General features: G+C 40.1%; 1 protein-coding gene across 1 annotated transcript in view; it reads right to left on the bottom strand.

Moving 5' to 3' along the window:
• Nbn (nibrin) overlaps nt 1–13,384 on the bottom strand; it is a 33,765-nt gene that overhangs the window by 6,482 nt on the left and 13,899 nt on the right. Inside the window, exons 8-13 of the mRNA XM_051160574.1 lie at nt 12,744–12,841; nt 10,886–11,015; nt 7,610–7,882; nt 4,952–5,393; nt 3,814–3,816; nt 2,998–3,066 (exon numbers count right to left, since the gene is read on the bottom strand). Coding sequence (XP_051016531.1) covers nt 2,998–3,066; nt 3,814–3,816; nt 4,952–5,393; nt 7,610–7,882; nt 10,886–11,015; nt 12,744–12,841 — 1,015 coding nt within the window. The remainder of the gene's footprint in view (nt 1–2,997; nt 3,067–3,813; nt 3,817–4,951; nt 5,394–7,609; nt 7,883–10,885; nt 11,016–12,743; nt 12,842–13,384) is intronic.

Genomic DNA, 13,384 nt, shown 5'->3' with positions numbered 1-13,384 from the left:
AACTTGTCATTTAGAGATCTACAGAAAAAGCTCAACTGCCCAAGGACAACAGAGAATTGTTCCTGCCACCTGAACTTTGTACTTGGAATCAATCCTATCTATTACAAAACCAAAAAAATTACTCAGCATCTCTATAGCACTGAAAACATCTATAGCATGTCAGCCTAGAAGACTATAATTAGCACAGTATTTTCCACCTAAAGGCTTGTGAAGCACCTCAGTGAGCAAGCTTCCTTCTTTACATAGTCTCCTGACATATATCATCACTGTCTGCTTCTTTCCCACTGACACTGCATGCCACAACTACTAAATATTCTATTCTACAGGTCCCCAGCTACTATATATATTTTTTTGTTTTTGTTTTTGTTTTTGAAAACAGGGTGTCTTTGTGTAGCCTTGACTATCCAGGACTCACTTTGTAGACCAGGCTGGCCTTGAACTCACAGAGATCCACCTGCCTCTGCCTCCCGAGTGCTGGAATTAAAGGTGTGCGCCACCACACCTGACCTATATTTGTATTTTTAACACATCTAGAAACCAATTCTGAACACACTTGGTCATTAACTAATAATCTGTTCACTGAGATTCTTTGCTTATGTCACTTACCACCATTACATTGGTAGTAACTGCAGTTTTACATTGGTAAAATTTGCTGTTTGATCTTGAAATACAGTTTAACAAATGTGGCTACAGAATATTAAGAATTGTAATGCATATTTCCTGCTTTATGTTTTTTCTAATGACTTTCTGTTCTCTGCGTATTTTATACTATAAAAAATGATGTTAGACAAAAAACAAATCTGAGTGAGTTTGTTGAGTTTAAAATGTCTCATAAGGCAGCAGAGACCCAGGAATTGCTGATGGACATATATGCAGTGATGATTAAAGAAGCTTAGCAAAGGCGGTGGGGGAGCCTTGAACATGAGAAGGGTGGTAGCAGCCACCAGAAAGCAGGGACAACTGAGAACACTCATTGAAGAAGATCTGCTTATAACTACAAGAAAAGTTACCAAAGAATTCAATACAGACCAAGTATTATTCAGCATCTGAAGCAAATCTGAAAGGTGATAAGGCTTCACAAGTGGATGCTTGGAGAGATGAGAGATAATAATGATGATAATAATAAATAATACATCAGTTTGACTTTGGTTCTCTCTTATCCTATACAACAAGCCACTTCTCAGTCCGACTGTGGTATGTAGCACAAAGTATACTGTACATGACGATCAGTGATAATTATTTCACTGGATTGAGAAGCTCCAGAACAGATCACTCAGCAAAACCAAACTTGCACCCTAAAAAGGTCATGATCACTGGTTGTCTGCTGCTGGCCTGACCCAGGACAACTTTTTAATTCCTAGTGTAACCATTGCATCTGAGAAGTATGAGCAGCCAAGCGGTACGATACACCCAGAGCTGCAATGAGTACAGCCAGCACTGACTGACACAAAGTTCCTCATTCTCCATCACACCATCAACACTTCTCAAGTTGAAAAGCACTGGACTATGAAGTTTTGCCTCACCCATGATGTTCTTGCTAACTGACTACCACTCCTTCAGGCATCCTGCCACCTTTTTACAGGAAAATATTAGCAAGCAGAAAATGCTTCTCAAGAGTTCCTTAAATCTTGAAACATGGGTTTTTATGGCACAGAAATAAACTTAATTCTCACTGGCAAAAATGTATTGATTGTAACAGTTCCCATTTTGATTAATAAGGATGTATTTGAGCCTAGTTATAACTATAATGACTTAGAATTCACCGCCTGGATCTGCAATTTCTTTTACTTTTAATCTAATCTTTATCTAATCTAATTCAACCTAATACATATCAAGCCTAACCACCCCAATTATTTTTTTTTCCTTCGAGAAAGGGTCTCATTATGTAATCCTGGCTCACCTGAAACTTGCTACGTAGTTCAGGCTTTTTAAGAATTCACAGAGATCTGCTTAGTGCTAGGATTAAAGGCATAGGCCACATTCAGTTTATTAACTCTTTTAATTGATGAACTATATAATTCATATGTAATATAAGTACAGATAGAACAAAAAAGGAAAGTCACTAAAAAAGGCTTTTCTGGCCAGGCAGTGGTGGCACATGCCTTTAATCCCAGCACTCAGGAGGCAGGTGGATCTCTGTGAGTTCAAGGCCAGCCTGGTCTATAGAACAAGTTCCAGGACAGCCTAGGCTACACAGAAAAGCTCTGTCTCAAAAAACAAAAAGGGTCTTCTGATAATAAAATGTAATCAGAATCTTACGTAAGTAAAACAGGCCTAATTCTTTTGGAATTTACAGGTAACACATATCCATCACTGTATTTGATATAAACAACAACACTGCTGGAAAGCTTCAGTTGTTTTATAAACGAAGGAATTTTGGTCCTTAAGAAAACGAATTGTTGGGCCGGGCGTGGTGGCACACGCCTTTAATCCCAGCACTCGGGAGGCAGAGGCAGGTGGATCACTGTGAGTTCGAGGCCAGCCTGGTCTACAAAGTGAGTCCAGGATGGCCAAGGCTACACAGAGAAACCCGTCTCAAAAAACCAAAAAAAAAAAAAAAAAAAAAAAAAGAAAACGAATTGTTTAAGATTGCGTATCCATGCAGTATAGAGAAAGGAGTTAAACCTAAGGTTCTCTGTACTCTTAATTGTCTCATAGCTAAAGCATAATCTATTTCCAGAAGAGGCCAAATCCTAAAATGGACCAGAATTACAAAAGGAAGTATTTAATAAGATAAGCCAGGCGTGGTGTCGTGGTGTCGGATGCCTTTAATCCCAGCACTTGGGAGGCAGAGATAGGCAGATCTCTGAGTTTGAGGCCAGCCTGGTCTACAAAGTCCAGGACAGCCAGGACTACAAGACAAACCCTGTCTCAAAAAAAAAAAAAAAAACAAAAAACAACAAACAAACAAACAAAGAATGTAAATTAGCAGAAACTTGTATGATGGTAATCATTTTAAGTCAAATGTTTGTAATAATTAAGTAAGAATTTTCTTACAGTTTTTTCATCTTTTGTTGCCCGTGGTAATTCTCTCTGGAACTCATTTTTCTTTTCTGTTTCATCTTCCTAAAAATTAAAAAAAAATCACTATTCATATGAGTTATTAATAATCTTTTTAAAAACCTTAAAAGTAATCATGCTGTGAAATAAATATAAATTGTATCTTAGAGAATAACCAACAAAATGTGAATACAACAACAAGAAGTTATAAAATCATATCCAGAAAACTGAATTGATAGTTGATCTATACTGAAATATACAGATAGATAGATAGATAGATAGATAGAAAGAAAGAAAGAAAGAAAGAAAGAAGATACTATGCCTGGCTGGGATGGTAGAGCATCAGTAAACTGCTGGCACACCTTCCTTTATAAGCACATACAGAGATAAATTCAAAATGGTTTAAGAAAATCAAATGATGAATAATCCCACAGGGAGTAAGGCCGGTTAACTGCACCATTCCTATAGTGATGTATCAAGCTGTCTAACTGACCAGGAAAACCAACTGAAGGGCACATGCACCCTCTAGACCATTTCTTTCATATACAAGAGAGTCAGCAATTACTTTAAAATAAAAAGAGTTTTATTGTTGTTTTGTTTTTGGAGGCAGGGTCTTACTGTGCAGCCCTGGGTGGGTAGGAACTTACTATGTAGAACAGGGTGGTCTCAGATCTACCAGCCTCTGCCTCCTGAATGCTAGAAAAATAAAATGTCCTTAATACCTTACAATAAAAACAAAACTCTTTTTCAAATGACTCTTGGTAAAAACAAGTTAATTCTAGAATATAATGATCTCTTTTAATAGATCCTAACTTGCTTATTCTCTCTTAACTTCTACATTGTATTTTTCACATATCGTGTCACTGTTAGATCCAAAGGGACACCTCCCCCACCACCCTGACCAAAGCAGTGATATCTCAAAATGGAACTCTGGGCTCAGCTCAGGCTGCATATAGCATTACTGGTAGCTAGACAAAGGCTCAAAAGCAGCCTTCCTCAGGAGCCTGTGGCACAGATTTCTGTCTGCCAGAAAGAGGCACTCGCTTACATCTTTCTATTGTAGAAGGCAAACAGGGCATCTAGTTACCTATCAAAGCCCCACGCTAGCCTTCCGGCTCCTCCGGATCCCTATTACCTTGTACCTGTTACACAGCATACCAGAGCCCCGACATTAGCCTCCTGGCCGCTCACATCTCCCCTTCCAGTCTAGAACTCCACGCTGCCCCAGTTTATAGGCTTCTCTCCTCTGACTCTACAGCTACCGGCTCTTTATAATGGCTGAGCACCCTCTCTCCAATTTCTCTGTACTCCAGAGAGATATCTCTGTCTGCTAGGTTACCCTCTGCCCCAGAGAGGTAGCCATGGCTGCTTTGAACTCCCCCAAATGTCTCTAGTTACTCTCTCTCATCTCTACACGAAGAACCTTTCACCCCTGGATGGGGTGATCAGGCCAGAGGTTTCGCTGCACCTTGCTTAAGTCAGTTTGTCCTAAGTTTCAAAATAGTAAAATAAGAATAAAAGAAAGCTGCTATAAAACCATATACACACATAATATTACTGTCTGATACCATTATCATGAACCCTTAAATAGTAAATGAAAGGCTTTTGCTGCTTTACAAAAGACAATTTTAGCAGAGTCCACGATACATAGTACTCACGTCCTGTCTTTTCTCAAATAACAGGAACTCTGAACAAACGTCTAACAAAAGCAGGCACTGAAGACTATAAAGTAAAGTCAAAGAGCAAAGACATCTGTGACTCACAGCACAGCCACTTTTTGTGGGTCGGTGTTCACTGTGTGCAGGTGGATCAATGTGGGATGGAATTTAAGGAAAAGAAACAAAGCCATGTAAAAACTGAACTGTAATCCCAGCACTCAGGACACGAAGGCAGGAGGCAACCAGCCTGGGGGTGCATGAGACCTCGCCTCATAAAGTCACTTGTTACTTACAATTATTCTGTTGCTCTCTGGCACTGTCTCACCATTAAGGTGATGATTCCATTCTGCATCTGTCCTCGGCTTTTTTCTGGTGCTGACATCTTCCTCTTGCTTTTCAACTTTCACCTCAACTGCCAGCTCTGGCTTTGTCCTCCTGAGTAACTCTTCCAGGGCTTCCTCTTCTAGAGCCAAGTCAACGACTTTTCTTTTTTTTGGTTTAAGAGTTTCTATGGAAAAGGCTGTAATGGCGGAACTCTTCCCGCTGGGTTTTATGTCTCTGTCACCCTCAAATGAGGCATGTGCTTCCTTGTCCACAGGCTTGTTCTGAGACAGATGCTCCTTGCTTTTCCACAGTGAGGGTGCAGCAGGCTGTGTCTCTTCTAAAAGAGAACAAGACAGTTCCAGTCTCGATGATTTGGATGAGGACATTTCTGCATTTTCTTCATGCCTTTCCCTTAGGTTTAAAAGAGAAAACAAAGTCAGAATGAGAATTTTGCTTAAGTTGTCATTACTTAATATTCACTCTGCTTAACTCACAGCCTACCCCCAACTTTATTAACAGTACTAATAGAATGCACACCTTTCGAATGGCGCATGCTCCATATGCTTCCTACTGCTAACAGGATCCTGTGGCTAAAACACAGGAAGAGCCCTGTCCTCTCTGCTAATGTACAATCAGCCAATAAATCAACATGAGGGAAGAGAGAAATATATGAAACACAGGAGGCCCACTGGCAGACGGCAGCACCCTTATTTAGCAGTGAAGGGATTAATGGGCACTTACACCTTTACCTGGGACTATTGCCTGATGAGCTGGAGGCACGAAACTAAGACAAAGGGACTAAATGTAGAATGTGCCACCAACTGAGTACTGAAAACACCATGTGACCATGTCTCTAACAATACTTTCTACAACAGCACATCATTTGCTCAGGAAGTACTAAACACTTTTGTTTACACAATTTTTACAGCAGTCCAGAGGACTCACACTTGGTTCTTTACTTTCTAGGTTGTCAAAGATGTTAGTGTACAGCTGGCCACAAATGTACAGTAGTGGAGAGATAGATCCGGGGAGGCAGAGAAGAAATAATTAACGATTACAATAATTTACCCTTTTTACCTCGCAAGATAAGATTATTATAGAAAAGCTACAAGAAAGATGATTCTGGAACTTAGGTTTGGGTAATCGTTCCTACAGACAGACAGCACACAACACAAAAACTAAAGTAGAAGGAAGATGAAGAAAAACAAAGTGCAGTCGGCATAATGAGCCTAGTGAAGGAGAGGAGGACAAAACTAAGATGGAATGAGCTCAGAAACAAAACCACTGGGCCAGCCTGGTGGCTCAGCTGGTAAGGGCCACTAATCCTGACTATGCTGACAGGTTTTGTATGTGAACTTGACACAGAGTCATCACACAGAAAAAAGCCTCAGATGAGGAAATGCCTCCATGAGATCTAGCTATAAGGCACTTCTCTCAATTAGTGATAGACTAAGGAGAGGGCTCAGCCCATTGTGGGCGCTGTCATCCCTGGGCTGTGAATCCTGGGTTCTATACAAAAGCTGAGCAAGCCATGGGAAGCAAGCAAACCAGTAAGCAGTGTAGGCGCAACTTTCTTAACAATTATACTTTATTATGAACACACTAACAGAGTTTACCTCACTTACAACCTGCTTACCCAAACAATCGGAAAAGGAGATTAAAGAACACAATAATGAAACTTTAAGGGATCAGTTCTGAGGAACGATTCTCCTGGTGTAGTTAGCAGGACCTCAGCAAACCCACAATTGAACCAAGGTTGCTGCTGGTACCTGGAACAGCAGCTGAGGCACAGAACCTCAGCTGGAGCCTTCCCTGGAGTAGTTCTCTCTAGGAAGTCTCTAGAAGTGCAGGGATGAACAGTCAAAACAATCCCAAGTCCTCTCTCTCTTCCGTGCCCTCTTGTTTTGGGTGTATATATATATATATCCTCTCAGAGTCTCTACTAGGATGTTTTCAGCTGGCAACATCCAAGCTCCCCCACAAAGTGGTTTTAAGGGGATAAACATCCTGCTCTCACTAGTCTGTTTCCCAATTCCACACTTGGGATCAACACAAAAACATGTTTATCTCTCCTACAAAGCAGCACCCTCCCTGCCCTCTGCATCAGGGCCTGTCTCCAGGTTCCAGCACCCCCCATGGCCTCTGCATCAGGGCCTGCCTCCAGGTTCCAGCACCCTCCCTGCCCTCTGCATCAGGGCCTGCCTCCAGGTTCCAGCACCCCCCATGGCCTCTGCATCAGGGCCTGCCTCCAGGTTCCAGCCCAGCTTGCATTCCTGCTCTGACTTCTTCCAACGATGGCCTGCGATCTGGAAGTGTAAGCCCAATAAACGCTTTGCTCTCCAACTTGCTTTTTGGTCACGGTGCTTTCTTGCAGTGATAGAAACTGAAACTAAAACACTGACAATCTGCAGTCAAGGCAAGCCTCCAAGTTGTCTTCTGACCTCCATAAAAGTATCACAGAGAGAGAGAGAAAGAGAGAAAGAGAGAGAGAGAGAAAGGGAGAGAGAGAGACAACAACAACAAAAAAACCAGAACTACAAGCTTTCTATAGAAGTATTCTGTTTCTATTTCAAGAGAGCAGGCAAACCTTTTCTTCAGACACAGTTGAGGGATTACCGACGACACACCTTTTCCTGCCACATGGCTGGAAGTAGTTTTTGATGGAGCTCTGCTGCTGTGCAGAAGCCCAGCCTTTATTTTTATTTGCAGCAGGGGATTTCATCGGTGAAAGCTGGTAGTCTGGAATCTTTTCCCTAGGCAGCATATCTGATGCTGCACTACCCGTTTTGGAGCTTGGTTTGTGGGCGTCCTTTATGTTGTAGGTTTCTTGAGAAAGCTTTCTAGAATTCTGTTCCATCCCAGCGATCTTTGCTTCTCTTGGTCTTTCACTCAGAGACATACTATAGGGAAAGGAAGGAAAGGCAAACAATTAGCAGCAAGTTTTACTTAAAAACAAAGGTCTCTAAATTTTCTGATAAATAAGATTATTAGGTCATAGCTAATTCATCTAATTAGATAATTTAAGTTAACATATCTTCTCATCCCAAGAAAGTAGCCCACCTGCTATCTAAGTGCCTGAAGGATGAGATCAAGGTAGCACACACCTTCAGGCACTCTCCTAGGAACAGCTGCCAAGCACACTTATGGCCTTAACCCAGGGTCCTACTGTATATGAGGTGGTAGGCCTATGTAATCTTTATTTTATTCAAACATTTTAAATTATTTTTATGTAAAAGTGCTATAATACAAACACACACATCATATATATAACCTATTATTCCAGCATCACACATACAGTGCACTTAAATCACCGCAGAAAGGTTGATATCTGTCTACGCAGATATCAAACGGTAGTCTCTACTCTAGAACTCCGCACTACTAGAAAAACATTTTGAGGACACACATTGTTTTGCAAAATTTGACTGAGTGGACTAAAAACCAAACAAAGCTCTTTCAAGCAACTACTAAAAATTAATTGTTTCTTTTACAAGTTCTGCCCACAATAGTAAAAAAGTATATACAACCTAACAGTGTTATTAAGTATCTTCATAGGAACACATTTTTGTGTAATATTGAAAATTAGACTTAAATGGAAACTATCAAAGAATATAAAAAGGGTAACCCTTTCTGCTGAACAACAAAAACAAACAAACATAAAATAACAAGAATTCTTCAAATAAGAGAAACCATTGAAAAACTACATGTGTGGATGAATATAATATTATTTCGGTATCCAAGCTGACCTAATACATTATCTCCGAAATTACAAACAATATTTAATTACAGACATTATGTCCAGGGCAAGACAGTGCACATGTTCCTCCATCTTATATTCTTCCTGAGGCCATTTTGGGTTTAACTAGAATTTGATCTTCTTGATGAAAAATCACATGGCAAGTTACCCATCTCTATTCCAGGACCCAAGGCCAAGACGCCCCAGCTACCTTATCTTAGTTTCTTTTAAACTGCCTACTTGTGCAAACCTCCCTCTGTAGCTGCTGAGCAAGACGACAGGGTGTGGGTTTTGTCTTTAAAAGCCTCTTGGTCTAAATGCTTAGGGCTACATGCAGGACCAAATACATGAGTGTAGTTCCAGCTGCCTGGAGAAAGCTTTCAAATGCTTATAAGCTGTGTCTCAGTGGTCATCTACGGTGAGCTCCCTGTACCAATTATACAAACTAACATATTTATTCTAATATCCCCATATTCATGAGGAATACATTCCAAGACCATCAGGCACTTGAGACCTAAAACCAATGATAGTGCCAAATTCTATACATACATGTTTCTTTCTTTTCTTTTCTTACATACACCTCTCTCTCTCTCTCTCTCTCTCTCTCTCTCTCTCTCTCTCTCTCTCTCTCTCTCAATGAGACAGGGTTTCTCTGTGTTAGCCTTGGCTGTCCAGGAACTTGGAGATCTGTCCTGTAGACCAAGCTAGCCTGCAACTCTGAGATATGTCTGCCTGTCTCCCAGAGTGCTGGGATTACAGGTATGCACCACAGTGCTCAGCTATAAATATATATTCTTATACATATATACCATTAGTTTATAAATTAAGCGTAAGTTAGAGATAAAACATAGTAACTAAAAAAATTAATATTTACAATGTACTATAATAAAAGTCATGCGAATGTGTTATCTCCTACGATATCTTATTGCACTATACCCACCCTTCTTATAAGACATAAAATAATTAGTATGTGGTTAAAATGAAGAGAACTGAATGCTTCAGGCACTGTGATATAGGATCAGGTGACTGTATAGAAATTACATGAACACAGTACTGAAACACTCAAGTCAATCCAATAACCACAGCAGCTAGCAGTGACTAACAGGTGGGTAGCATATACAGTACAGACCTCAGAACAAAGGAATAATGTGCATCTAAGTAAGCTAACATGACAGTGAGTTAAAATCTGTGGGTTGTGACCCCTTTGGGGGTTGAATGACCCTTTTGCAGGGTCGCCTAAGACCATCAGAAAACATATTTACATTACGATTAGCAACAAAAATAATTTTATGGTGGGGGGGTCACTACAACATAAGGAGCTGTATTAAGGGGTGGCAGCATTAGAAAGGTTAAGAGATTTCATCAGGATATTCAGAAGCATATGTTAAAACTTAGAAATGTACAGTTTCAGCTACTTCCCATTCAATACAGCGATTTACTGTGGAAAATTAAAAATATTATGTAAGCAGGGGCTACTATATTTCAAGTGTACTTCATCAGCCACAAACTCTTTTTCTCTTTCAAATACATTTGAAGGAATAATAAAAATTACCCTAAGGCAGTAAAAGTACTGTTTGTAGACAAATCAGATCCACGCCACTGCCCTCAGCCATACAATGTCGACAGCTCCTCTGATTCTGCAAGGGCAGAGTTATGGAGCTATAACACACACGACTCACAGTGCCACAGGACTTCCCTGCTGAAGGAACTACCTCCAACAAAGGAATGCTGAAGGTAGGAGGAAGTCGTCCCCATGGAAGAGCACACCTGTTGGTTATCCAGTATTAAACGGCCAGCCCTGAAAACATGCATACAAGTATATACAGACTGAGCAAGTTGTATTCATGCATTTAGGAATACACACACACACACACACACACACACACACACACACACACACACAGGAAAAAAGAGGTTATGAATTTGAAAGAGGGGGTAAGAGAAGATTTGGAGGGAAAAAATGGAAGGGGGAAATGATGTAATTTTAATCTCAGAAAAAAAAAAAAAAAAAGAAAGAAAATTGGCTGATCTGAGATTCCATTTTCGCTGGCATCCCCTTCTTCCATGCTTTACCTTCTAAAAGATGACGGGGTAACAGCAGCAACTTTTTCTTGAATATGCTATTAATTGATAAAATAATGACAACAGCTCGCTAACAAAGACACTTTACCATGTGTCCGCTGGCTCTGATTCTGTGTCCGCTACATATGCTGTCATGTTCACTGGAGCACTTGGCATTATTTTTCCATTGACTGACAAGTCTTGGGAAAGGCTTGGTCCTGGAGTCGTTGTCTTTAATTCTACACATCATGCAAGTCAAAAGAGAGAGAGAGAGAAGTCAGAACTATTACATATCAGATGGAAACAATTATAAAAACCTCAAGCTGTTTTGGAGGCAAAACAAACTGACAAATGGACAGCAATAGGAAGTCCTGAGAAGCCAGCACAGGACTATGTCACTGTTAGCTGTTATTCTAATCATGTGGTTTGAGTTGCTCATTCTTTATTCTTTGTGTTTAACATGATTATAGGCATATAGACAATCACTGATAATGTTTACAAATAAATTCATAAATATGAAGAAGAGGAGAAGAGGAATGAAGGAGACTGTCACTGATTGGTATGAAGTCATTTAAGACAGAACCCTATCAAGGCTACCTCTGAGAATGCAAAGAGTGCAACAACTGTTTACAGTGTACACTTCTATTCCCTTTCACGGCCTGGTTTCTATATAAAATCGTATACTAGAGAAAGAACTGATCTGCCAGTCAGAAAACCAAATGCACAATCAGTTTGGCTCTGACAGTTATAAGATCTCAAATGTTCTCAGCTTTGACATCTGCCCTACCTCCCTTGGAGACACGGTTTCATAAAGCTCATGCTGGCCTTGAACTCAGAATGTAACTATCTTTGAATGCCTGCTCCTTCTACGGCTGCCCTTGGAATACTGCAATTTCAGGCTTGTACCACTTCACTTGGTGGCTTTCTAAAAAATCTGACAATGAACTTTAATTTTAGAAAGTTTTAGATGTATGGAAAAATTGAGCCATTAGCACAGAGATTGCTCATATATCCAGTAACTCTTACTATTAGCATTTTACAGTTATATAATTCGGTGGTTCTTAATCTGTGGGTCATGACCCCTTTGGAGGTTGAGCAGCCCTTTCCCAGGGGTCACATATCAGATATCCTGCACATCAGATATTTACACTGTGATTCATGACAGTAGCAAAACTACAGTTATGAAGTATCAGTAAAATAATGTTATGGTTGGGGATCACCACAACATGAGGAACTGTATTAAAGGGTCACAGCATTAGGAAGGCTGAGAACCATTGATATAATACAGCTATTAAAATGAATCAGTAATAATACTTAATACTATTACCAAATAAAGCTTCTGGTTTATGAATGTTTAATTTTTTTTAACTCTTCTTTTTCTACTATAGGATACTTGGTGTATTTACTTGCCAACTTTTATAATCATATTTATTTATTTATTTATCCATTTACCTACTCATCTAGTTAACTAGTTAAGTTTATGAGGATGGAGCCCAGGACCTTACATGAGCTAGGCAAGCACTCAACCTCTGAGCTACAGTGGCAGCTCTACCTCTTCATTTTTAAACAAAAGATTCAATAATCTCCAAGGGGTTTTCACCCATAAATGCCATGTCCTCAGTGAAACCTTCTCTGAAGACCAGACTGGGACAGCACCCTTCCCTAGTCAGCTTCCTGTTTGTACTCAGCAATCCTGCACTGTGTGAGTGCTCTGCTTGTTCACTGTCCGAACCCCGATGGCTAAGGACAGGGGTCCTATCCATTTTACTCCCTGATGAAGCTGCAGCAACTAGAGCTGCCCCCAGTGTATGGCAGAACTGTGTACTGGATGAGCAAACGAACGAACGAACGAACGAAGGGCTAAGTAGATGGACTAGAGAAGAGGTATATGGTCACACTTTGCAAGTAGAACAGAAAAGCACACACAAACAAATACGTGCATATATAAAACTTCTAATGTTATTTACCTGTACAAGGCTGGCCCTGTGGATTACAGTAATTCTCTGTAGTCATAAAAATAACAGCCAATCCAATTTCTGCTTCAGGAATAGGTCTAAGGCCATGCCTGTGAGAATAAAATAGTTTAAATATGGTAATATAGTGAAACTAACAACTTTAATTAATATAATATCAAGCTTCATAGATCTATTTTTCTCCCCAAAGAGAAACTGAAATTTTATGGTGTGGAGAGAACCTGAAATGCAGTGAGCTGCTTTGAATTCCTCACTAGAGCAGTGCTGTTGGGGAAAATCCATCATTTTCCAGGAACTTGGCTAGCATCATCAATAAAATAAGCGGCTAGAGCAAAGGATGAAGACTGCCCAGTTCTAACTTTCTATGATAATTTTAGAATTAAAAAAAAAAAAAAAACAAAAAAAACCAGTTCTATCTAGAGACAGGAAAACAGACCTTCATAAACAAATCTACGATTACACCAATCCCCAAATAGACGGCAAGTAGGTGGGGGACATAAACCACCATATATAATCTCTATCCACACGCATACACAGGTCAGCAAATGAAGTCAGCGCAGACTTCATACATTCAGACATCTTTGTGGGGAGGTGAGAGGGCACAGTCTTGCCATGCTGCACTGACTAGTGATCCC

The sequence above is a fragment of the Acomys russatus genome, chromosome 2, assembly GCF_903995435.1.
Source record: "Acomys russatus chromosome 2, mAcoRus1.1, whole genome shotgun sequence".
Taxonomy (NCBI): domain Eukaryota; kingdom Metazoa; phylum Chordata; class Mammalia; order Rodentia; family Muridae; genus Acomys; species Acomys russatus.
Note: the sequence above shows the minus strand (reverse complement) of the source record. Positions and strands in the feature narration are given on the sequence as shown.